At 42.4% G+C, this 26,185-nt stretch overlaps 1 protein-coding gene and 1 pseudogene across 1 annotated transcript in view; one reads left to right on the top strand and one right to left on the bottom strand.

Annotated features, from left to right (window-relative positions):
• The window catches only part of LOC145413633 (NCK-interacting protein with SH3 domain), a 72,405-nt gene extending 52,395 nt beyond the window's left edge, over nt 1-20,010 (top strand). Inside the window, exons 11-13 of the mRNA XM_080283293.1 lie at nt 872-1,183; nt 2,211-2,383; nt 19,810-20,010. Coding sequence (XP_080139419.1) covers nt 872-1,183; nt 2,211-2,383; nt 19,810-20,010 — 686 coding nt within the window. The remainder of the gene's footprint in view (nt 1-871; nt 1,184-2,210; nt 2,384-19,809) is intronic.
• Nucleotides 134-253, bottom strand: LOC145413936 (5S ribosomal RNA; annotated as a pseudogene).
• Nucleotides 20,011-26,185: the final 6,175 nt, after the last annotated feature.

Consider the following 26,185-nt stretch of genomic DNA (forward strand, 5'->3'; position numbering starts at 1 on the left):
CTCTACTTTGTTTTCATTCATTCATTCATTGCCAGACGCCATGTATCCCAAACGGGGTGGCCAAGGGCTTAGAGTTAATTGTTTTACAGGGAGGGGCACTAATCCTCCACCAACCCCACTTGACACGTAGGGATGCCAACAGCATCTGGTGTTCCCAGGCGGTCACCCATCCGAGTACTAACCAGACCCAACGTTGCTTAACTTCGCTGATCGGACGGGAAGCGGTGTACTCAACGTGGTATGGCCCGCCATGTATTCAGTCACTTGGCGAAAAATTTTCGCACATCATTGCAAAGCATAGGATGGGTCTTGGAAGCTAAAAATTGTATTGCTAGATGTGCCAGATGTTTCTCTTCAATTTGGCAAGGAAAAAAAAAAGATTTTCTAAACTGAAAAATCAGTGCTCAGGCAAGCCTGTGGGTACTGACAAATTCCACTGGTTCAGCCACGGAGGGGTTAATTAATTATTCCACAGTCATAATAATTATATAAGAAAATCAGTGCATCGTAATTGGAATTAGGCCAGTTGTTTCAGTTGACTCAGCAGAAAATGCTAAAGCTGTCCAAAATGCTAGGAAAACCATCTGTGCAAAGTAGGTAAGTGCATTTTCTTATTCAGTTTAATGTATTCTGCCATTTCAGATGGTTGTTGAAAAGGACTAAAAAAAATCCATGCAAGACAGAATAGCCAGTTCTCACAATCCCTGTAGAGGAGGGGTAAACCCCTTGACTGCATGGGTGTTGTCCTATACTGAATATGATCGTTTGATAACAGAACAAACTAAAAATTATAGTACTAGATTCAAATGGTTGATGACTAATTACACCTACTTACTGCCTCTATGACACGGAATTTTCTTTTTTATGGCAGGTGTGATGGATGAGAAGTTTCTGGGGCAGCTTTTGGATGGAATTGAGCGCTACCATGAAAACCCTGACACTGAACAACTTGGGGATCTGTACCTTACCTTAGTGCTGGCATTCAACCTCCAGTACCCCACTCTCCCACCCCCAGCACTGGCTGCTCCACCTCCACATGACTCCGCTCTTCCTAATGGCACTGAGGAGGCAGTGGGCACTGGAGGAAGTGACATTTCTGAGAACCTAGTGATAAAGCTCTTGGCGCAGAGACAAGATACCAAATATTTCACAGAGAAGCTTCTGTTGCTCTTTAATAGAGAAGGTCAGCCCTGTGGAAGTTTTTTGTTTTGTGTTGTGAAAGAAGACAGTGTATTTAGATTATGATTTTTAGTTTTATTGAGGTCAGGGGTATAAAAGTCATGTTATTCTAATAAATAAAAAGGTTAGTGTATGTAGATTATGTTTTTCGTCCAAGCTTGTCTTAGAATTTATGGGTAAATTCATGTTTTCATGTCTTTCTGTTTGTCTAAAAAAATAAAAATCAGATTTGTGTGTGTGTGTGTGTGTCTCTCTCTCTCTCTCTCTCTCTCTCTCTCTCCTGTTCTAGGCATAGGCTTCACAGCCTGCTCCCAGGGCCCGGTTGTCCTCCTACGTACCCATTGAAGCTAAGCAGTTTTGTGTGGCTGTGTGGATTGTGAACCCTGTGAATGAAAAGTATACAAGGGGAAAGAGAAGTGCAAGATTAAATGGACAGGAGATAAAATGTGGTAGAATTGTGTGATTGAAAAATCTCCAGCCACCTCCAGGGAACTTAAACAGATTAAACAGAGCTTATATATATATATATATATATATATATATTTTTACCCCAACAGGTCTGTCAGATCAGATTTCTTATATCTACCTAGATCACTTTAATTTTTTTTGCTCCTACTGCTGTGTGTGCCACCACACCTTACCATGCTGCCCCTTTTTGTGTTAGTCATCATCCTCACAACTCCACATGTACCATCACAATCAGAAGTTCACTTACACTTCCCAGTGTAGTGTGGCAGTGGAAGCTTTTACACGAATCACATTTGTGTGATTACAGCCTAAAGCACACAGCAAAAGAATATGAGTAGGAAAGATACTCCCTGGCATTCAAAGAAGAATCAGAAGTATTGAAGGCAGGACATCGTACAGGCAGGGAATCACTGGCAAACTTTTGCCTCTCCTAGCATGACAAATACTCTGATTATAAATGATGAACCATATAACTTTTCTTGGTAATGCTTTATCATATTAAGTAGAGAAATTATTTAGATGAAAAGAGCAAGTGGCCATAACCTTTCCCCATATACTGTCAGAGGACCCGCTAGCCATGTTTGAACATGAGCCACGACCATCCCATTCAGTGCTGAAGATGATGCGTGACATGTATGCCAGCCGAGCCACTGCTTCTACCTTCTATACAAATGATGAACGTGTGGTTTGTGATATCATCATCCGACAGCTGACCGATCTTCCTGCTGATGATACAGTGAGTTGTGCCACATTATTTATACTGTACTGGTATGCCACCTGAAGTTGTTTGATCATACTCTGGAACCCTGTATAGGCGGGTTCCGGTATACGAGTGGGATACATTAATGGAGTACTGTTAGAATAGCAAAAACTCCAATAACGGAGTATATAATTTATGGGAAAAATAAAAAATAGGGTTAGGTTAACTGATCCCCACCAACCAAGATTCGGGTAATTTTACAAAAAAATAAAGATTACAAACACTTTAGACATGCCTGTAATACTACCAGATGCCCTATAGTAATGCATATTTATGGTTATGCAAGCAAAGGGAAGGAGGAAACAGCATGAATAAAGTATGTAAACTTACTTGTAACGTTGTATGAACACTGTCTGATTGAGCCACCCCTAAGTCTCTCCACCATCACTGAGGCTTGCTACATTTTCTCTCACTGAGGCACAAGAGAAAGAACAGTTATGGCGGCATTATGGGGTGGCTCACAAGCTCCTCCCACACACCTCTACATCATGGCCCGTTTGGGTCTGTGGTGGTAAATGGCGAGCTTCGTGAATTTTCCACTCGCGCCAAGTAATATTCTCACACCATTGGATTTTCATACTCACATCACCAATTTTGGGTCTAAATTGCCCATTCTTGTATCATCAGTTTCTTATAGAGTGGATGCTCATGTAACGTGACCTGTCTGTGTTTTATTTACTTATCTTTTGTGGTGGTTGGTGGTGGTGACCATTATCCACTCACTTGGTGTAGTGCTGACTACTAATACCTTCCCCTTGCTCATTCTGTCTCTGTTTCTGCCCGCCTCTCTTCTTACTTCTCTTTCCTTCCTAACTTTTTAGTAGTCTTCTTTGCACTTCAGGTGGCTCTACACTGAGTGACAGGCCTAGTGGTTTCCTGTGACCCATGAAACCATTTACATTGGTGGGAGGTAACCATAAAACCACATTATGTGTGAAGTAGAGCCTGCTATGGTACTCCAGTTAACTAGGTGGAGAGATGCAGATGCTACTTCCGTCCAGTAACCGAACCTCCACACTTTTCCTCACAAGAGAATGTCAGTTCACTGCACAGGATGGTCTTACATGGGCAGTTGCTTGGCTGCAGTTGATGGATCTACTTGGCCAGACAGACTAGGGTTGATCCACAACATTATATTTTGGGGAGTGTTAACTCCACAGCAGTACTGTACTATAGTAGTAGTAGAACAAACCAAGTCTTGTTGGGCAGACCCATCAACTACAGGCAAGTATTTGCCCCTGCAGGGCCATCCTATGAACTGAACCAATGTTGCTTTATCATGGATACTGCTTGACCACCACAAGGCACAGGGAAGAGTGTGGAGGTTTGGTTCCTGGATGGACAACACATGAGCATCTATACTCAGCTAACAAAGGCACCATAGTATGCTCCACATTATCTGATTGTTTGGTTATATGGTTGTCATCCAGCATTATAATAGTTTCTTGGGTTACAAGAAACCATTGCACATATCACTCATTGTAAATTCACCTAAGGAAGAAGTAGGCAGCACTACATGAAGTGAGTGGATGATGGTCACTACCACCTACTACAGAAATCCACTGTTAATTTAATAAATATTGTCCATTAAAGTTCTCTTGCTATATGTAAAGTTGATTTGCCAGTTTGCTTCAGAGTCTAGGACCATTTCTGTGGAAAAAGTTGTGATATATTGGAACTTGACCTACAGTGATGACTGTCTATGTGAATGATTTATGGTAACAAGCTGATTTATGAGTGGGTTACATCAAGTAAGAACCGATAGCATACCTATTGATTGTAAATTGGTTGATTTAACATGGGTTCAATTGTGATACTTTGGGGGTCAAGGGCCATTTTGCCAACTATCTCAAAAAACATTTCTGCCATCCACCTGAAGTATGTCATGGGTTGGTTCAAGTCGTCACCAAGGTTCCCCAACTCCTGAGGCTGGGAGATAGCTGGAGGGCCTTGGCAATCACTCCAGGAGGAGGTAATGAGCAATAGGGAAAGCAAAAAGGTGAGGCTGAGGGAGGGTGTAGTTGTGTGGTGAGTGGGGAGCATTATGATGAGATGGCAGGAGAACTGTAGGACTTCTGTGATGTTGTTCGCCCCATCCCCATTCTTATGGTGCTTAACCCTTAGCCAGCAGCGGAACCATATATAGACTGTGCAGAATCTAATGAAAAAATGCGGGGAGACTATATAGACGCTTCCCCCAAAATTGTCCCCTGTAAATCCTAGCAGAGACAATATATAGTCAGCAGTGTATAAGTGCCCTAGCCTCAAATATCCCCAACTGCCAACATACCCGTAGTGGGTGGCTTATATAAGGTTGCTCACTCAGTGACTCAGTCTTTTCTCAGCTCATAGAGGGGACACAACATCCCTTTGTTTCTCCTGTTGGCCTCAGTTTCTAATTTTTTTTTTTGATATTCGGATATTGTAGACATAATCATGTCCCACACAAGCAGGAACATTAGTGATGATGAGATACCATACAACTTATTCTAGATCAGGATTTGGATGATGATTTCACTGATGATTTTAGTGATGATATTACTGATGATATTAGATAGTGATGGTGATGACACTGATAGTGATGATGAATCTCACATTGAGATTGCGGAGGAGCCAGATGATAATCTGTCAAGTGCAGAAGTTGATGACAATGATGACAGTGTTCCATTTGGGTGGTTGAGCCATTCTCCAGTTAGTACTGTAACAGTAATAATAATAATAATACTAATAATAATAATCTATCTATTTATCTATTGCCAGATGCCTTCATCCCAAAAGGGGTGGCCACAAACAAAATGCCTCCGTGTCGCCCTGTCCCCTGCCATTTCAATGCCCTGCTCCAAGCTCACCCCCCTCCTCTCTCATATACCTCTCCACTCCATTCCTCCATCTCACCCTTGCCTCCCCCATCCCTCTCCCCCCCTCCACCTCACTCACATACACTCTCCTCATCAGTCTCTCACTCTCCATCCTCTCCACATGGCCAGACCACCTCATTGTGTTTCTCTTTATACTTCCTGTCAGACATAATGATAATAATCATCATCATCATCCTCACTTCCTTTCCCACCCTAGGCAGGGTGAGGAGTAGCAATGTCCAGACATCCCAAATTTGCCCAGTCCAATGGGCCACACTTCCATTCACTCATCATTCAAGCCCCCGGAATCTTGGCTCTATCGGATACGCCAAAAACATTCATCACATTCTGTAGCTTCACATAATCTTATCTGACAGAGTCAATCCAGATGCTGCCATGTTGAAACGGGGTGCCAGAAATCCCTGATCATGCACTTCTCCTCACAAAATTTATCCAGCCAGCCTGATCTCCTGTCAGTTCCCTAGCCTCACCGACTTCCAAACTTCTCTTTCTCAAACATTCATCCACCATATCTACCTTCTCCTTGGACTACCTCACCTCCTCCCTCCTTCGAATTCGCTCAGATATACCTTTTTCGCCACTCTGTTGTTATCCATTCTCTCCACATGACCATACCATCTCAGTACACTCTCTTCAATTCTGGTGTCCACCGACTTCCTCACTCCGCATCTTTCCCAAATCACATTATTTCATATCCTATCCTCCCTCTGTACTCCACATACATTCCTCAGCAGTCCCATCTCCAATGCTCTTACTCTTGACATTTCATATTCATGCCACACCATAGTCACACATCCATATGTTAAAGTTGGCACTAACATTCCTTCATGTAAGCCTCATGCAGCTGCAACACTCAAGCCCCTGTTTCTTATCAAGGCCTTCATTGCACTGGCTACTTTTCTTCCTTGTGTCACGCTACTTTCAACTTCATTTACACATTTTCCTCTCTTTTCTATCACTGTACCCAGGTATTTGAACTCTCTCACCAATTCTAGTCTCTCTCCTTTCACTGTTACATTGCACTGGGAGTCAGCTTCTCTCTCAGTAACCATCTCTTTACTCTTTTCTACATTTACTCTCAAGGAACGACGCCTACAGACATCAGCAAAACTGTGCACCAACCTACCAAGTTCTTGTCCGGTAGTTGCAAGCAGTACTGCATCATCAGCGTACAACAAATTTGAGATATTCCATCCATCACCATTCATTACCAATGCCATCCCTCTCTCCATTACTTGTGTTTTTACTTTACTCATCACCCCATCCATATATATATTGAACAACCATGGGAACATCAGACAACCTTGTCGCATGCCCACACTGACCGTGAACCATTCACTTAGATGCCCATTAACCCTTACACATGCTTCACTACCATCATAAAAACTCTTGATGGCACCGTGCAGCTTACCCTCTACACCATACATATGCAAAACTTTCCACAATCCTTCTCCGTCCACTTTGTCATATACTTTTTCCAGATCCATGAATGCCATAAACACCTTATAGTCCTTCTCATAAGCCTTCTCTACTTTGTCTCACTACAAATATTTGGTCCACACATCCTCTGCCACTCCTAAAGCCACCCTGTTCATCATTCACTAGGACTTGTGATATCTCTCTCACTTTCTGTATAATAATTCTTCCATATACCTTCCCTACCACGCTTAGTAAGCTTATGCCACGATAATTTGTGCACTCAATTCGCTCACCTTTATTTTTGTACAGGGGTACAATCACAGCCTTTTTCCACTCTGCAGGCACAGTTTCACTCATCCATGCCTTCTTACATATCTCCAGCAAGCACTTCATTCCATTCTCTCCACTACACTTAAACATCTCTGCATACACCTTATCAACCCCAGCTGCTTTCCCATTTTTCAGCCACTTCACAGCACTCTTCCCCTGTGCGAGTGTCACGTCTCCTGGCACTGCATTCCTTCTCTGCACACCCCCAAAACCAGTCATGTTTACAGCTGCTCTGCACTTTCTATTCCCATTCATCAGGCTTTCAAAATATTCTTTCCATCTGGTCCTTACTTCATCTCCGTGGGTTAATAATCTACCACCTGCATCCTTCACACCATCACATTTCTTTCCACTTTCACTTCCACATTTCCACACCTCTTTCCAGAATAACTTTCTATTTTCAGAGTAGTTCGCATTCAGTTTTCTTCCTAGATCCTCATTTACCGCCTTCTTCTTCCTCTTCACTAGTCTCTTTATGTGCCTCTTGCTCTCAGCATATTCAGTTCTTATTTCAACTGAACCCCTATCCTGTAACCACTTTAGCCACTTCTTCCTCTTTTCCTCCACCGCTCTCTTTACCTCCTCATCTCACCATGCCGCACCTTTCTTCTTTGTTGTTACTCTTGCCACACCACACACCGCTTTAGCATTCCTAACTTAGCAATCCCTATATGCATTCCACAGTCTGTCCAGATCCATTTCATTCCAGTTCACTGATTCTAACTCGTCCTTTACTTTGGGTCTGTATTCATCTGTCATTTCTTTGATCCTCAGCTTCTCAACTTTCAGTCTTTTCCCTGACTGCTCCTCTCTCTCCTGATCCACCTCTCTCCTCTCAGCTTGATCTTGCATACCACGTTCATATGATCTGACAGACCTCCACATCGTCCTCTCACAGCCCTCGTATCAGCAACCAGTCCCATCATCGTCCTCTCTCTGAGCATGTAATCCATCAGGCTTCTTTCAACATGATCCCCGTTCCCTCTATACCATGTATATTTATGTGCATCTCTGTGTTTGAAATACGAGTTACAAATGCACAACCTCCTCTCCTGACATGTATCCTTTAGTCTCTTCCCATTATCATTTTCTCCTAGTACTCCATAACAACCCATTATGTCATCCTCAGGACCAGTGTCTACTCTTCCATTCATATCCCCCATCACAGTCACCTTATAGCTCCTGGGTATTTCACCCTCTACTTCACCCAGTTCATCCCAAAACCTGTCTTTTTCTCTATCACTCCTGTCCTCACACAGTGCATATGCTACAATCAATGCCACTTTCACCTTCTCGAACTTGAACTTAACATACATACACCTCGAGCTGACACATATGTAGTCTCTCATTCCACTCTGCCACACCTCATTCATCAACAAAGCAACTCCTTCCTTGCATCTTCCTTGCCCATTCATTCCCGATCTTACACATTTTACACCCTCCCACTCCTCCACTTCACACCCTTTCATCTTCGTTTCACACAGTGCCATCACAGCATATCTCGCACTCTTGAACACATTCACCACTTCTACCCTCTTGCTCTCCTCATTCCCACCTCTCACATTCCACATGGCCATGCGAGTCTGCCCATTTGGTTGGGGCCCTGGGCAGGTATTGGGCCCTCCGAGGCTCTCTGAAACGACTGCCATGATTAAATGATTTTGGATAGGGGAATCTGGGGGACACTTAACCCTGCCAGAAACCCCGGTTATATGGTTACCACCCAGCATAGTAAATGGTTTCCTAGGTACAGGAAACCATTTGGTTTGTCACTCAGTGTAGAGATCATATGGCACCTCTGCATTGAATGAGTGGATGATAGGCGCCCCCACCTACCACAATAATAATACTGGATGAGCGAATGAGAAGACAAGTGTTGGATGCAAGGGTGTGGAGAGGGTGGAGGAATGGAGTCTCGGACCATCACTTAGTGATGGCCAAGGTAGAGCTGCAAAGAAAGTGGTTGAGGAGACGAAGGGGAAGACAGGAGGAAGCAGCTCCTGTGAGAAGAGTGGAGAAATTGCAAGATAGTGAGAAAATGACAGAGTATAAGAGCATAGTGGAAGAAAGATTGGGAAGGTATGAGCTAGAGCAGATGGAAGGGGTGGAAGACATATGTAAGATATTCACGGAAGAGATAAGCGCAGCGTGTGAGGTGGTTTGTGGAGTGAGGAGGAGATGCAAGGGTGTGCAAGGGATAGCATGGTGGAATGATGAGGTGAAACGAGCTGTGGAACAAAAGAAGAAGGCATATGGTGAATGGTTGGCGAGTAGAGGTAGGGGAGAAGATGAGAGAGAGGTATATGTGAGCAGGAGAAGGGAGGTTAAGAGACTGGTGAAGGAGAGTAAGAAGAAAGTGGATGAAGAGTTTGGGAGGAATCTGAGTGTGAAATGGAGGGAGAGTAAGAAATTGTTTTGGAAGGAGGTAAAGAAAGTAAGGCAGTGTGAAAGGGGAAATAGTAGGGGAGTGAAAGATAGGAATAATAGATTGTTGGTGGAGAAGAGAGAGAAATTGAGGAGATGGAAGGAGCACTTTGAGGATTTGTTGAATGTAGAGAGTGAGAGCAGTGTGAGTATAAGTGGTTGGGGAATGGCTGGGAGAAGAAGAGATGAGAGGAGGGAGGAAGAGATTAGTAGGTCGGAAGTAGTGGAAGCTATTAAGAAGATTAAGCTGGGAAAGGCCCCAGGAATTGATGGAGTGTGTGGTGAAATACTTAGGTATGGGGGTGAGATTGTTGTGGAGTGGATATGGAAGTTGTGTAGATTGGCTTGGGAAGAGGGAAGGGTTCCAGAGGACTGGAAATCAGGTATAATTGTTCCTCTGTACAAAGGAAAAGGGGAGAGAGAAGTATGTGGTAACCATAGGGGTATTTGCCTTCTTAGTGTGACTGGTAAAATATATGGTAGAATACTCATTGATAGGGTTAGGCATATGGCAGAGGAGCTAGTTGGAGAAGAATAAGGGGGATTTAGGAAGGGAAAAGGGTGTGTAGATCAGATATTTGTTCTAAGATGTTTAGTGGAGAAGTATCTAGAGAAGGGAAGGAAAGTGTATGCTGCCTTCATGGACTTGGAGAAAGCTTATGACAGAATAGATAGGCAAGGTATGTGGAAGGTATTAAGAATATATGGAGTGGAGGGGAAATTGTTGAGTGCTGTGAAGAGTATGTACGAGGGAGCTAGGGCTACGGTGCGAGTGGATGGTGAGCTGAGTGAGTTCTTTGATCTCAATGTGGGACTGAAACAGGGGTGTGTGATGTCTCCATGGCTGTTTAATATATACAGTATATGGATGGGGTTGTAAAGGAGGTGCAAGGTAGGGCAGTGGATGTGGGGGTGGCCCTAATGAATGAAGGTGAAATTTGGAAGCTTCTGGTGTTGCTGTTTGCTGATGATACAGTACTTTTGGGTGAAGATGAATGGGAGTTGCAAGGTTTGGTGAAAGAATTTGGGACAGTGTGTAGGAGGAGGAAGCTGAAAGTTAATGTAAACAAAAGTAAAGTTATGGTGTTTGAGAGGAATGAAGTCACAGAGTGTGCAGTGAGGTTGGATGGTGAGGATATGGAGAATGTGAGTGCATTCAAGTACTTGGGTAGTGTGATGAGTAAGGATGGAACTTTTGGGAGATGAAGTACGTGAGAGGGTACAGCAGGGAAGAAAGGTTGTTGGTACACTGAAAGCAGTGATGAGAAATAGGGAGGTGAGTATGGAAGTTAAGAAGTCACTGCATGATGGTATTGTGATCCCTACCCTGACGTATGGAAGCGAGGCGTGGACCTTGCAAGAGGGGAACAAGTCAAGAGTGAGAGCAGTGGAAATGAGTTACTTGAGAGGAGCATGTGGAGTGACGTGGCGGGACAGGTTGACGAATGAAGAAGTGAAGGAACGTTGTGGGGTAGATGTGGATGTGGTTGAAAAGATTAGGAGAAATACACTGAGGTGGTTTGGACATGTGGAGAGAATGGAGAATGAAAGACTGACTAAGAGGGTGTATGTAGGTGAGGTGGAGGGAGGGAGAGGGAGGGGTAGACCGAGGATGAGGTGGAGGGATGGAGTTGAGAGGTATATGAGGGAGGGGGGGGTGAGTTGGGGGGAGGGGAGTCAAATGGTGGTTGACAGTGACTTGGAGGCATTTTGTCTGCGGCCACCCTTTGCGGGATTAGGGCGTCGGGCTATAGATAGATAGAGATAGATAGAATAATAATCTGGTCCTTTGTTTCTCATAAGCTCCTTTTCTTCCATAGGGAATTCACTAGTGTTCGACACACATATTCATGATTTATTTTGGGGGTGTGCAGAGAAGGAATGCTGTGCCAGGAAACATAACCCTCACACAGGTGAAGAGCACTGTGAAGCGGCTGAAAAATGGGAAAGTACCTGAGGTTGACGAGGTGTATGCAGAGATGATTGAATGTAGTGGAGAGAGTGGAATGAAGTGCTTGTTGGAGATATGTAAGAAGGCATGGATGAGGGAAACTGTGCCAGCAGAGTGGAAAGAGGCTGTGATTGTACCCTTGTACAAAAATAAAGGTGAGCGAAGTTAGTGCAAGAATTATCGTGGCATAAGTTTATTGAGCATGGTAGGGAAGGTATGTGGAAGAATTATTATAGAGAAAGTAAGAGAGAGATCAGAAGTCCTAGTGAGTGATGAATAGGGTGGCTTTAGGAGTGGCAGAGGGTGTGTGAATCAAATATTTGCAGTGAGGTAGATAGTAGAGAAGGCTTGTGAGATGAACTGTAAGGTGTTTATGGCATTCATGGATCTGGGAAAAGCATACGACAAAGTAGACAGAGAAGGATTGTGGATGGTTTTGCACATGTACGGTGTAGATGGTAGGCTGCTAGGTGCCGTCAAGAGTTTTTATGATGGTAGTGAAGCATGTGTAAGGGCTAATGGGCATCTAAGTGAATGGTTCATGATCGGTGTGGGTGTGCGACAAGGTTGTGTGATGTCCCCATGGTTGTTCAATATATAGTAATCCCTGTAAGACCTGAACACCCAAGTCCTGGACACCCCAAGTCCCGGACATTTTGGGCTCAGGCTTTCAGAAACCAAAAAAGGCCAAAAAACATAATAAAGCAGAAATCTTCCGACATGTTTTCAACCGTACTGTGACCTTGGTGCACGGTGCCAAACAGCTCTGTTTTCGCATGTAGTAGAGCTCCCTCCTGCATCCTCTCCTCCCCAGTTCCCACCTAACTACCATTGTGACGACGCTCGTCGCATTGGCTGTCCCACGTGCTCGTTTTGTGAATAAACAGTGAATAAAATGCAATACCTCGCCACAAGACCACATGGGAATTTACAGTGTTGTGCAGTGTTAAGAAATTAGAATTCAGAGTGCAAAGGATTAAGTGCAGAGTGCAAACTGGTGTGTTCCAACTGGCATGGCACAAGTAAAAACAGAATGTGCAGTGTTAAACAGTAATAATTCACAGTGCAAAGGATTAAGTGCAGCACAACACTGGATTACTGTACATGCATCAGGAGCATTTTCACCACTGTCAGAGCCTTAGAGGAGGTGGGTTAATCTTTGTGTATTTTCCATACTCACTTCTAATTCCTCCTTCTCTGGTTCCTTTCCATTTATTTCATGATTTCTGCCCCTTATTTGTGTGAATAGGGTCTTAAATAGGTGCTGTCCATGTCCGGTAGGAAGTTATTTAGGTGGTTTTCAGAGTTGGACTGGGTTAGGGTCCATAAATACCTGTCCAGGAGGCATTTTCCCAAGTCCGGGACAAACCCAAGTTCTGGACATGCCTTTGGCTCTATTACATCAGGTCTTGGAGGGATTACTGTATATATAGTATATATACATGGATGGGGTCGTCGTTTTTGTTTTTGAAAGATCCAACATGCTTGCATGAGTTGGCCTTGGTCACCTAATGACAGCTGTCCATGCTGCACGGTCTGTTGCAGCCTCCCTGTTCAGTCCCTTAACACTGAGGTCACACTTAATGACCTCGTCCCATGTCTTTCTCGGTCTACCCCTCAAAACCCCACCCCCAATATTAACACTTCTCCTGCACCCAATTATCATCCCCCATCCTCTCCACATGCCCAAACCATCTCAGTCTACCTCACCTCATCACAACACCAATACACTCCAGTCCCATCCTACCTCTCAACTCTTCCATCGTAAACCCAGTCCCCTCAGACCTTGCACGCAGGAACGCACTGCACATCCACCTAATCATTGTCATTTCTGTACGTCTGAGCCTGCGAATATCCTCCTTCTTTACTGCCCAGGTCTCACTACCATAGAGCGTTGCACTCCTAAAACATGCTGCATACAAAGACCTCTTAGCATGTAGGGAGAGTCCTCTCAGTGTCAGGAGAGGCAACAGCTTCCTGAACTTCTTCCAACCACTTCTCACCCTAGCCACAGAGCTAGCTCCAGCCCCACCTCCAGCACACAACATGTCTTCCAAATAACAAAACTCTTCCACACACTCAGAGACTCACCAGCAAGTTCAATCCTTTCATGCCTGACAGTCTCCACCTGCACTCCCCGACACACAGTACACATAAAATCAGTATTATCTCGCAGTCTACCTCTGATACCACTACATCTCTTGTGCACCCATTTATCACAAACACTGCACAAGATGGAATTACTTCCCACACCCTTGTGGCAAACTGCACATGGCCACTCTCCCTCATCTTTGTCAATACTGCCGCCAACCCTAGATATCGTCACTTTTGTTTTATCTGCATTTACCCTTAAGCCCATGCACCCCATACCATCACTTCACTTCCTAAATCTTTCCTCCACCTCCCTTTCGTTCTCTGCAATCAACACCAAATTATCAGCATACAACATCTCCCAAGGGAGTCCATTTCTGAAGTCACGTGAGAGGGCTACAAGTACCATGATAAACAACATGGGACTCAAGACTGACCCCTGATGCACACCAACGTTCACAGAAAACTCATCGCTCAAATCTTCATTCACCCTTACCTGGGTGTGAACACCAACATACATAACGATAACCACCCTAACCAGCCACGCCTCCAAACCAAGCTTTCTCATTGCCCACTTCACCACCTCTCTAGGGACTCTGTCAATGATCTTTTCCAAATCAACAAAAACAAAATACAGATGAGAGAAGTAAAAACATGAGTAATGGAGAGGGGGATGGCATTTGTAATGAATGGCAACGGATAGAATATCTCAGATTTGTTGTATGCTGATGATGCAGTACTACTGTACTGGCAAATACTGGACAAGAACTTGGTAGACTAGTGCAGAGTTTTGCTGATGTCTGTGAGTGTCGTGCCTTGAGAATAAATGTAGAAAGGAGTAAAGTGATGGTTTCTGAGAGAGAAGGTCACTCCCAGTGTGATGTTATAGTGAATGGAGAGAAACTGGAATTGGTGAGAGAGTTCAAATGCCTGGGTACAGTGATAGAAAAGAGAGGAAAATGTGCAAAAGAACTGGAAAGTAGAGTGACACAAGGAAGGAAAGTAGGAGGTGCAATGAAGGCCTTGATAAGAAACAGAGGCTTGAGTGTTGCAGGTATACGAGGCTTACATGAAGGAGTGTTAGTGCCAGCTTTTAACATATGGATGTGAGACTATGGCGTGACATGAAAATGAAAAGAGTGAGAGCATTTGAGATGTGATTGCTGAGGAGTGTATGTGGAGTACAGGGAGTGGATAGGATATGAAATAATGATTAGTGAAGGATGTGGAGTGAGGAAGTCTGTGGACACCGGAATCAAATAGAGTGTACTAAGATGGTATGGTCATGTGGAGAGAATGGATAACAATAAAATGGTGAAAAAGGTATATCTGAGCAAATTTGATGGAGGGAGGAGGCGAGGTAGGCCAAGGCGAAGGTGGAGAGATATGGTAGATGAGTGTGTGAGGAAGAGAGGTTTGGAAGTTAGTGAGGCTGGGGGACTGAAAAGAGATTGACCTGGCTGGATGAATTTTGTTAGGAGAATCACATGGTCAGGGATTTAGCACCCCTTTTTAACATGACAGTGTCTGGATTGACTCTGTTGGATACATTTGTGTGAAGCTACAGAACATGGTGAATGTTTTTGACGTATCAGATAGAGCCAGGATTCTGGGGGCTTGAATGGTGAGCAAATGGAAGCGTGGCCTATTGGTCTGGGCATATTTAGACTGTCTGGACGTTGCTACTCCTCACCCTGACCTAAAGTGGGAAAGGAGGACTGGATGATGATGATGATGATGATGATGATAATGTGACATTTCTCATATACAGTACAAACTTCATCAGTAAAAAAATATGAAAGTGACAATCATTAAACCCTATAATCATTCATCATGGTATCTCTCTGCAGGCCATGTCATTTTGAAGAAAGAACGGCTTTCAGCTGTTTCTTAAAGGATTCAACAGAAGAGAGCTGTCTCATGGACAGTGGCAATCTATTATATAATCCAGGGGCTTTATACACAAAAGAACAATCAGAGAGAGATGACTAGTGAAAGGCTTTAAGCTCATCAAGACACAAGAATCATCTTCACTACTCAACATTACACCTAGGCATGCCGATGGGAATTTTAACAGTTCAGTAAGATACTTCCATTCACCAAACTTAAGATCCATGAATGTAATAAAACACAGTTTTAATTCATTTCTAGCCTTTACTGGTAACCAATGCAGCTCAATTAGGAACGGGGTAGTCAAGTTTCTCGGGGAGAGACTTAAGATAAGCTGTGCTGCCCTGTTCAACACAGACTGAACTTTTGTTAGTAATATTATTTGGAAGACCAGTCCACAGTGATTTACAATAATTGACATGAGACAACACCACTGCATGGACCATCGTTTAAAGGGAATATCTGTTCAGGAATTTTCTCACAGAGTACAGATTTCTGATGGGCAAGTTACACCCTCTGACAACTTGATAAAAATAAACAGCCAGATTTTGAACAGAATTGACTGGATGAAGTTGTGACACACCAGTGTTCAAGCCAGGGCATTATCAGTGTCATCACCCCATCTGTTTCCTTTGATGATGATGATCTTAGTTTTACCATCATTCAGCTTAAGTTTCCTTGTAGCCATCCAGATCTTAATATCAGACATTAGAGAGTCAAGCTTAGTCTTGGTATCATTGATATCTGACATCTTAACACAGAGCTGGGTGTTGTCAGCATAAAAATGATAGCACAAGTTGTGAGCATCAAGTAAAGGCAATAAACTACTCATGTAGATTGTAAATAGAATTGGACCCAAAACTGATCCTTAAGGGACTCCAAACAGAAGGCGAGCAGAATCAGAGCTCGCGTAATCAGCAACCACTCTGAAAATCCGCCCGACAGATACAACTAAGGAGCAAAAGAGTGCTGTCACGAACGCCATAAAAACAAGAGACCCCCAAACAGCATCTGCAGATGACTCGGCCTGGTCTTGGTGACAGCCATGGGTGATGAGACCTTGGTCTGTGGTGCCTTCAGTCTGTTTGAAACATCTCTGATTGCCTGAAAGATCGGCCCAACAACCCCATCCTCCAGCTCCTTCTTAGTGGCTATACTTCCTCCACCACCCAATGCCTCATCCGCTGGTGCAACACATTGCTACACAGCCAGTGAAAGCCCAGCTGCTGGCTCATCTTTATAAATGGATAATCATTAGCATCCATGTTTTCACATGTCAAATGAACCCACTCACTGCAGTAGGCACACTTCAGTGCTTGTGCACTTTTTGCTGAAGACCTACTGCAGTGAGGGCATTGGTGTTGTTTGCTCATGGTTGGCAAGAAAGAAAAGAACAAAACAAAGAGAAACAATGACAACAACAACAGCAAAAAGTATATACAATACTACCTGGGATAAACCCGGGTAGCGCCGCCCCTGTTTGTGTCACCCTAATTCAGGGGGAAAAAAAGAAAACTGCTTGTGGTGACCGCGCAGACTTGACTACCCTTCTATAGAAGGTAACTCAACCCGAGGTACCGCAGAAGTGCTGAGATGGTATTTTACAGCTTTTCCCAATTTGAGCTTTATGGCAGCAGCAAATACATCACTTTGGCAAGGCCTCATTGGTAATGATACTCCCACTGCACAAAGTAGAGAATGATTGCCATTACTGGAGACACAGGGGTCAAAGTAATTTTGCAAAATCCTCAGGACTTACTGGAGATTTTATGTCTTTTGTAGACAGGGATGTAATTAAACATATAGTGAGAGAAACAAACAAATATGCTGCGAAGGTCTGTGAAGAAATGAAAAGGAAGAGGAATATGATGAGAAAGAGCAGAGATCTAATGTGGAAGGAAACTAATGTTGGGGAGATGTATACCTTTTTGGGTTTGGTCATTTTACAAGACATAGTAAAGAAGCCTACAATCTACTCATACCACTCCACCAGCCAGATGCTGGCAACACCCTTTTAGTGATGTTAATGAAATACAGCAACTGTTCCATATTGCAGTAGAGTCTATGTGTAGATTATGTTAAAACCTTACTTGAGATAGAGTCTATATATAGATTATGTTAAAACTTTACATAATGCAGTGTAACTATACTTATGTTCCAATCCTGTGGTCGGGGGCATCTATATAAAGTCGATTTTTTTGTTAGGTGCTTCTCAGCAACTGCAGCCACTGGCTAAGGGTTAACAATATCCAATTTAACATCGAGGGAAAGGCAACACCTTACCTTTTTAGGCTTGTCTTCAGTACCCTCAGTAGCAACTGTTTTCTGCTAGGGTTAGCACCCTTCCATGACATACTTTCCAAGTCACAAGTTTCAGTATTTCACACAAAAATGTTACAGTACTCCCACATTATCAACAGGATTTTTTTTCAACGGTTTCAAGTACAGACTTTTTTTTTTTTTTTTTAAGACGGGTATTATTATGGTAATTTTCGGTCGTTATTTCCAATGTAGGCACTGACAGCATTTTCTCTTCGACCTGCCGGTCACCAGCTTTTCAGCTCTGCCAATTTTCACCTATGCATATCACTTTCACTTTTAATTAATAACAAAATATTAATAGTGTCTGTAGCTCCCTTTGTGGAAAATAATAATATACTGTATTTACATAAATATGCATGCTGGTGATGCCAGCCTGTCTCTTCTGTTACATACATAGCTAGTTGTTTGCTATTGGCTCTGCTCATTTCCATCAAACTTATGCATCTCACTCTCACTTTCAATAAATAACAAAATATTTTCAGTGCCCGTAGCTGCCTCTGAGGAAAACAAAATGTTTACATAAATATGCACGTTGGTGGTGGAAGCCTGTCTCTTTTGTGTCATTTGGCTATATAGCTAGTCACCTGCTTTTGGCTCTGCTCATGTCCATCTATGCATCTCACTCTCATTTTTTAAAAATAAAAAAAAATATTGTAAGTGCCTCTAGCTTCTTCTGTGGAAAAAAACTATATGTTTCTCCTTTGTGTCATGTAGTTTGTTGCCTGTCGTCATCTTAACTCACTTCCATCTATGCATCTCACTTCCACATTTAATAAGCAACATTATTCTTAGTGCCTCTGGCTGAACAAAATTTTCAGTGTGGATGAGACAGGTCTATGGTGGAATGGTATGTATAAAGGAAACATATTTTTATGATATCATCATCATCTAAGCCTCTGTTGCCCCATAAGGAGCATAGGAGCCCATGGCTGGGCAAGTTGGTCCTGACATTTAAGATGAGAATGACCAGCCTCACTCATCCCTGAGTGGCATTGCATGAATAAGAAACCCCAACCATCCCTTGGATATAAACCTACCCGGGCTCAATCTATTTGGAGTGCCTTAATTACAGTACCTGCAAAACAACCAGGTGCCATAATTTGGTTACCACCCAGCATAGTAAATGGTTTCGTGGTGTACAGGAAGCTATTTGGCTTGTCATTCAGTGTAGAGTCACCTGTAGACAGAAGGAAGAGGAAAGAATGAAGGAAAGGAAGACAGAAGAGGAAGGAAGGAAGAGAGGAAAGGGCAGTCACCTGAGAGCAGCACTACATTGAGTGAGTGGATGGTGAGTGCCCACCACCTACCACTAACATATTTTTAATAACTAAAAATCACGTTAACACAAGATACACTATGATTGGTTGCATAAGGACTATATAATAATAAAATACAGTATTTGCGTCCGTTGGAAAATCAGTATTAACGAGATATGCGTGTCGATGGCACGTTAGGTACCTAACCCCATTGATATCAAGGGAGACCTGACAGCATGTACACGTGGGATCATTGTATATGGCCATCAGAAAAATCGTATAACTGATAAAATTTTATTTGCATCCATTGGAAAATCAGTATTGACAAGATATGAATGTCGATGGCACCTTAGGTACCTAACCACATTGATAACAGGGGAGACCTGACAGCACGTACACATGGGATCATCGTATATGGCCATAAAAAAAATTGTGTAACTGATAAAATTTTATTTGCAAACATTAACCCAAACGTTGGGTCTGGTTAGTACTTAGATGGGTGACCGCCTGGGAACACCAGATGCTGCTGGCGTCCCTACATGTCAAGTGGGGTTGGTGGAGGATTAGTGCCCCTCCCTGTAAAACAATTAACTCTAAGCCCTTGGCCACCCCGTTTGGGATACATGGCATCTGGCAATGAAAATTAACCCAAAACTGGGTTTAAGTTTTCATCGATCACCATAGCAGTCAGTTGGATACCAGATGATCGTATGCCAGGTTGTTACTGTATGTGAGTCTGATACATTAGCATTGATGTATCCATTTGATAACAAACAGTACAATATAGTAATAATTTTTCTTTTAGTATGACTTTCTTTTATTTGTTCTTTTTGCCTAAAGCGGCGAGAGGAGTACCTGCATCTGTTTGCTGGACTGTTAGGAGCAGGTGGTTGGGGAGAGCATAAGCACCGACAGAGTGAAGCTGTACGTTGCTGTTCCAACGTTTTGGCAGAGGAACGGGATGGGCCTACCTTCAGCCCAGACCAGAACCTTGTCAGAACTATCATGGATGCACACCCTGCCTTCTTCAGGGAGCATTGAGTGAGGTGGGTAGATAATCTGTGGAGTGAGGTTTTCATGGAGGAAATAAATTAGTGTGGCTTGTTGTCTTTCATAATAGAATGAGAGTCTATGTGGTGTGTTGACTTTTGAGGAGGAATGATATGAGCAAATCTTAGGAAGGAATAAGCTGGTGTGGTGTGAAGTGGTGTGATGTGCAGTGAGTCATTCAGTCAGGAATTAGTTTGTTTGATGTGGAATAATTGTAGTAGGTGGTTCATACTGCCCAGGCAACTAATTCTTTGTTGTTATTGTTGTTGTTGTTTAGATAGAAATTTTACTTACCCAAATGTGAAATTATGTGGTGATGTGCTGTGAAAATCATTGTTTCATATGGGGAGTGCTGTGTGGCTGAGGTGAATGGTGTGATGGATATACAGTATGTACTCATTGTATGCCAGTTTTATATGTTAATTTATCGCTATTTCTTTTTCTGTGCTGTAAAGTTCACAGCAGATTAAGGAAATACTGCTTATTTTGGTACTGTTGCTACCTGTAAAGCTGATTTACAAGTTCCCCCAATGTGCATGAAAAACTGTGTGGAAAAAGTTTATATTAGGGAACACGTCCCTGCATTATAACAAGAACTGCTTGAAACGTACCATCTTGATGGTGAGATGTGTGGACTTGAGTTAAGTGAGTTTTTAATGTTAGAAGTAATGTTCTTAGTTATAGTTTGTAAGCACAGAACTGTGTTCTTCATTATACGTAATAAAGTAAAGTCAGGTGCAACACAGACTGAAGAATTATTTTAAATTGCAGTGAAATTTACAAAATTATATAACCAGGTAAAATCCTGATGATAGAAATGCCCGGTGATCTAGTGAGTTAAGGCACTCCAACTGGATATGTCTCATAAGGTCTACATCCAATGAGTGGTTGGGATTTATTGCTCACATAATGCTGCTCAGGGGCTTGCAAATGGTCACTCACCCTCAGTGTTTGGACTGGATGTGTAGCCCTGGGCCCCTATGCTTCTGATGGGGCAGTACTGGTTTGGATGACGAAAGAATAGAGAATTGTTTGGTGCTTTGTATAGATAGATAGATTTAGATATAGGCTGAAGATGCACACAGTATACTGTCTTGACAGACTGTAGTTACCGGTAATCATTTGAAACTCATTTTGGCTGAAATGGACCTAGATCATTAGAATTTTTTCAATATGCACATTTAGTTTCTTAATTTTTCACATGATATGAAACTGAAAATTCAGAAACTTGCTTTTTTTTCCAGGCTTTTATAAACACATATAGCACTGGTAATTCCATTACCTTCTTAATTGTTCTCTAGATAAAATTCACAGTCTTGGTATGCTTAGTATACAGGAAAAAAAAAAAAAACACAGTCTGTGTTACTGAGATTTTACTATATTCCGATGTTTGAGGATAATAAGGTGTGATAGAGCTGTTTATTGTATAATGCACAAATCTTTATGATACATTGTCAGACAGTAATGGTTTCCATTGAAGTTCTGTCAGTCAAATATAATAAGCCCTTGTTGTATGTTGAGTTTTCCTTATTTTCAGTTACTGTAAATGTATTGAAAAATCACAAAAAGATTACCCATTAAAGCTCCATTGCTACCTGCAAAGCTGTTTCACCAATTTCCCACAGTTTATGATCCTGTATTAGTTATATATATTTTTAAAAAAATGTTAAATGGCATTTGATAACACATCTCTGACATATAACAAGGACTTGTGTAGACCATACATTATTTATTTTCCGTGTGACATTGTTATGAAACAGCTATATATTCATTGAAAGTAAACTGTGGATAATGACAGTCTTGTGTCAAGGTTCATAGGTGGTGCTTGTTAGATACAATAAGAGTAACCACTGAGTTCACAAACATTTTATGGTGTAAGAGTATCATAGTGCTGAAAGACATGCTTCCAGTATAATGGTTCACAAAATCAGACAAATTTGTTGGCCTTATATACAGTATAAGTGCATGAAATGCATATTTTTTTAAATTTTAGGGTACCAACCCTGTCAATAATAAATATAATAAATGCTGACACAAACTAATGCTATACATAATGAATCACCGTGATTTCCAGCAAGTTTTTGAATGATATATATTTAAATATACAGGTATCAGAAAATCACCAGTATAGGTACTTGAGATAACCTGGTTATATGGCCAGATTCTTACAGAGCTTGCATTGAAAACACAAGTGAACACAGGTGTTGAGGTGTGTCTGCCCTGAGGAGATGTAGGCAGTGTCTGAGGATTCATGAGGACATGTTGTCTCATGATTGCTAGCATTCCTGTTGGCAGTACCATTAAAGTAATAATGTTTAATGTCAATCAAAATTACAGGTCAAAATGCCTTTAATGGTACTGTGTGGAAATTTTCAGAATTATGTATGTATTGCAGTACCAGTGCAGCATCTTGCTGAATGTTTATAGTTATTAAATCTGGTAAGAATTTATCATGATGACATATGTTACTAGAGAAAACTTTGTGTAGTCATGTCCATATCATTTGTAATAAGAAATCATGCTCATTTCCAAATGAAGGTAACCAACTATAGAGGAGTGGAAGTTATCTTCATTGGTACAAGTACTTGGCATGGTATGGTGGAAAGATGATTTAGTGCATCCAGGTGTAGTACACAGGATGTTGACTGTATACTGTAAATCATACCTTTGATCTCCTAGCCACTCAGATGCCTGTATGCAGTCTGTACTTGAAACTAACATTTCTGACAACTTATTTCCTGCCAACATTTCCTGCCCTTGGTAATTTATATCTAAGCATTATTAAACATCCAGTGGTTACTGGTATTTACTGTATAAAAATCAGTCATATTTCTCTCTCTCACTCTCTCTCTCTCTCTCTCTCTCTCTCTCTCTCTCTCTCTCTCTCTCGGCTATTGTGTATTCTTTTGAGGTTGCTGTACTGTATTTTTATAAGAGTATAATGAAGTATTGTAATATTTTTGGTGTGTTAATAACATAAAGATATGTACACTAAAGTACAATGTATGAATTAGTACATGACAAAATATTTTGAAGGCAGCTTCAGTTCTTGATGTATGTTGAAAGTTGTGTATGGACAGTTATTTATTATTTATTTTTTTATTATTATTATTTTTTTGTTTACATTGGAATTCTTGATGTTAGTATTAACAGAAATTGTATGATTTGCTGTTGTTTTCTGTGAAGTTGAAGTATTGTCATGTGCAGTCATGAGCCATGGTTTGTGGTTACCATCTACCCCTACCCCCTGGCTGGAGTGAATTTGTAGCCAGGGCTTCTCACAGTACTTATCTGTTCATTGTTCAGTTAGTAGTTCACAGCTTTATTAGACTGCCTGAGGCTCATGTGGTGATGATAGTGTTATTCATACAGCCCACAAAAGCTTTGCATTATCAGCATCAGTTCTCTGTTCATTGTGAAACCCTGGCTATGACTTCCTTTTATCCAGGGGTAAGATTGAGCAGATCCATTGCTCACACTTGTACTAAGTGAATGAGTCTTTTGTATAAGTTTGGGAAGGTATTGTAACCAGTGTGCTGACCAGATATGAGCTGGGCTAGCTTTCAGCTCTGCATTGTAGGTTTTTGACTGAAAGTAAGGAAACAGATCATTGTGACTAGTGTAGTACTTGATTGTTGACTCATAGCCTATAATATACCATAACTATGCTATGCTTGTGATCTTCCTCTGTAGTGGATAATATTGTATCACTCAGGTATCCAAGCTTTACAGTAGTGCTGCCTGTCAACCTCCTTTGCGTTATTATGAATTCACCAAGATATGTATACTGCACTGTAACAGAGTTTGCTGATACTTCTCTGCCAGCTGCTGCAATTGAAGGTGTTACATAAAAAAGTTTTTGTCATAGCAAGATGAAGCACTCAGCAAAAGAGCTGTTGCTGTCTACCTGATTTAGCAGACCTGTCAACTGCAGGCAACACAGAACACACCGAGAAATGACTCCCTGGCTGTCATTTCTCGACGACTTCTTCTAGCCGGGGACGCTGAGAGCAATCCAGGACCCACCAACAAATACATATGTCCAACATGCTCAAAACCTATCACGTTGAGCCGACAGACAAAGAGTTCAGTTCAGTGCAATTCCTGTAAGAACTGGACCAATTACACCTGCACAACACTTGCATCCAGAAAACATTACACAAATACCTGGACCTGCTCCTTATGATCCTTCCCCCCACCAATCCTACTCCTACTTCCTTCACACCTCCACAGCCAAACCCACCGATCCTTCCCACACCATCCAGTCCCCCAACTCCTCCCATTCCAACCCATCCTAATCCACCTCAACTCTTACCTCCATCACAACCTCCTCCTACCCCTCCACCCACACCACCTCCCCCTGATGCTGCGGCAACCAACACACATCGCACACACAACATAAACACCCTTCAGTTAAACATACATGGCATAAACACCAAAAAACAAGAACTTACACAATTCATCAGACAACAGAACATACACACTGCCATCTTACAAGAAACAAAACTACACAGAGCACAGAAAACACCGACATTTCATAACTTCACCACCATTCGACAAGACCGGGCCGACGGTGGTGGCAGTGGACTCATCACCCTGGTACACAAATCCATCAACTTTGCAGATACCAGTGCATGCACAAAGTCACTTCTCCCCCCACATGACACCACAAAAGAAATACTATCAATTAAAATACGCACTGGTAACATATCACACATAACAGTCGCTAACACATACATTCCCCCCCAATCTTCCCCCACAATAACACACAGTTACTCTCCACAGATACACCACATCACTACCATACCCAACATCATCCTGGGTGGTGATTTCAACGCCAAATCGTTGGCCTGGCATGTCAACAACCCTGACACAGACAGAGAGCTGGTACAACAATCCCAGACAGATCATCTTTTCATACTGAGCAATCTAGACCAACATACCCATATCCCACACCAAGCCCTTTTCCTCCCATCATCTCCAGACATCGCCTTTTGCTCCCCAAACCTCGCCCTCACTACATCGTGGAGAGTGGTCAAAACCCTAGGTTCTGATCACCTCCCAATCATCACAACCAAAACCAGAATCACCCTAGCTGGCCACAAACACACATACGCTAATTATAAGAGAGGCAACTGGGAGGCCATTGTAACTGAAACAGAACTACATTTCCAAACACTAAACAGTCCACCCATCACAAACGTCAACACAGCTCTGCACACCTTCAGTACAGTTATACAAAACGCAGACAAAAGACACATCCCTAGAGGCAACAGAAAGAGACACAACCCCAACTTCACACCAGAAATTCAAGGACTCATTGGTCAACGGGACACACCGCGACACTCCCTAACACCCCATACACAAGACACCATACAACAAATACAAGAACTCAACACTCAAATAAACAATAAAATATCAGAACAGCAAACACTAAACTGGAAAAATTACCTCCAAACACTTGACCACAAAACAGACATCAGCAAACTCTGCAAAACACTAAACAGCATCACACTTTCCAACAGCAACACCATACAATCACACTCTGCCATCACAACAACAGACACCATACCATCAAACAAACAAGTAAACACTCTCATCAATCACTTTTCACAAGTCAGCCATCTAAACCCCCATCCCGAAGACTGACGTATCATCCGACGTAAGAGACAGTTCCCCACAGACCCAGACTTCGCACCATTCACTTACAACCAGACGAAGCACATCATTAACACCCTTAAGCACTCATCTGTCTGTGGACCAGACAACATAAGCAACATTCACCTTAAACACCTTGGACCACAAGGCATACAAGCACTCACCAACATATCAAACTACAGCTACTCACACAACATAATACACAACATCTGGAAGTATGGCATTATCATCACTATCCCTAAGCCCAACAAAGACCCCACATTACCCTCCTCACACCACCCCATCACACTCCTCTGCACCCCCTCTAAAGTCACTGAACAACTGGTACTACAACTAGTCACACCTCACATTCCCCTAGCCCAATCACAACATGGCTTTAGGCCACTACACTCCACAAACACCCTTCTGACAGACCTTACACAGAGAGTTTTCGATGGCATGAATTCAGCTAGGCCACCACACAGAACACTCCTAATCACACTAGACATCAGCAAAGCTATTGATGCCA

This window comes from Coenobita brevimanus, chromosome 97 (assembly GCF_032717465.1).
Source record: "Coenobita brevimanus isolate Jiangsu-jjx chromosome 97, ASM3271746v2, whole genome shotgun sequence".
In the NCBI taxonomy this organism is placed as follows: Eukaryota; Metazoa; Arthropoda; class Malacostraca; order Decapoda; family Coenobitidae; genus Coenobita; species Coenobita brevimanus.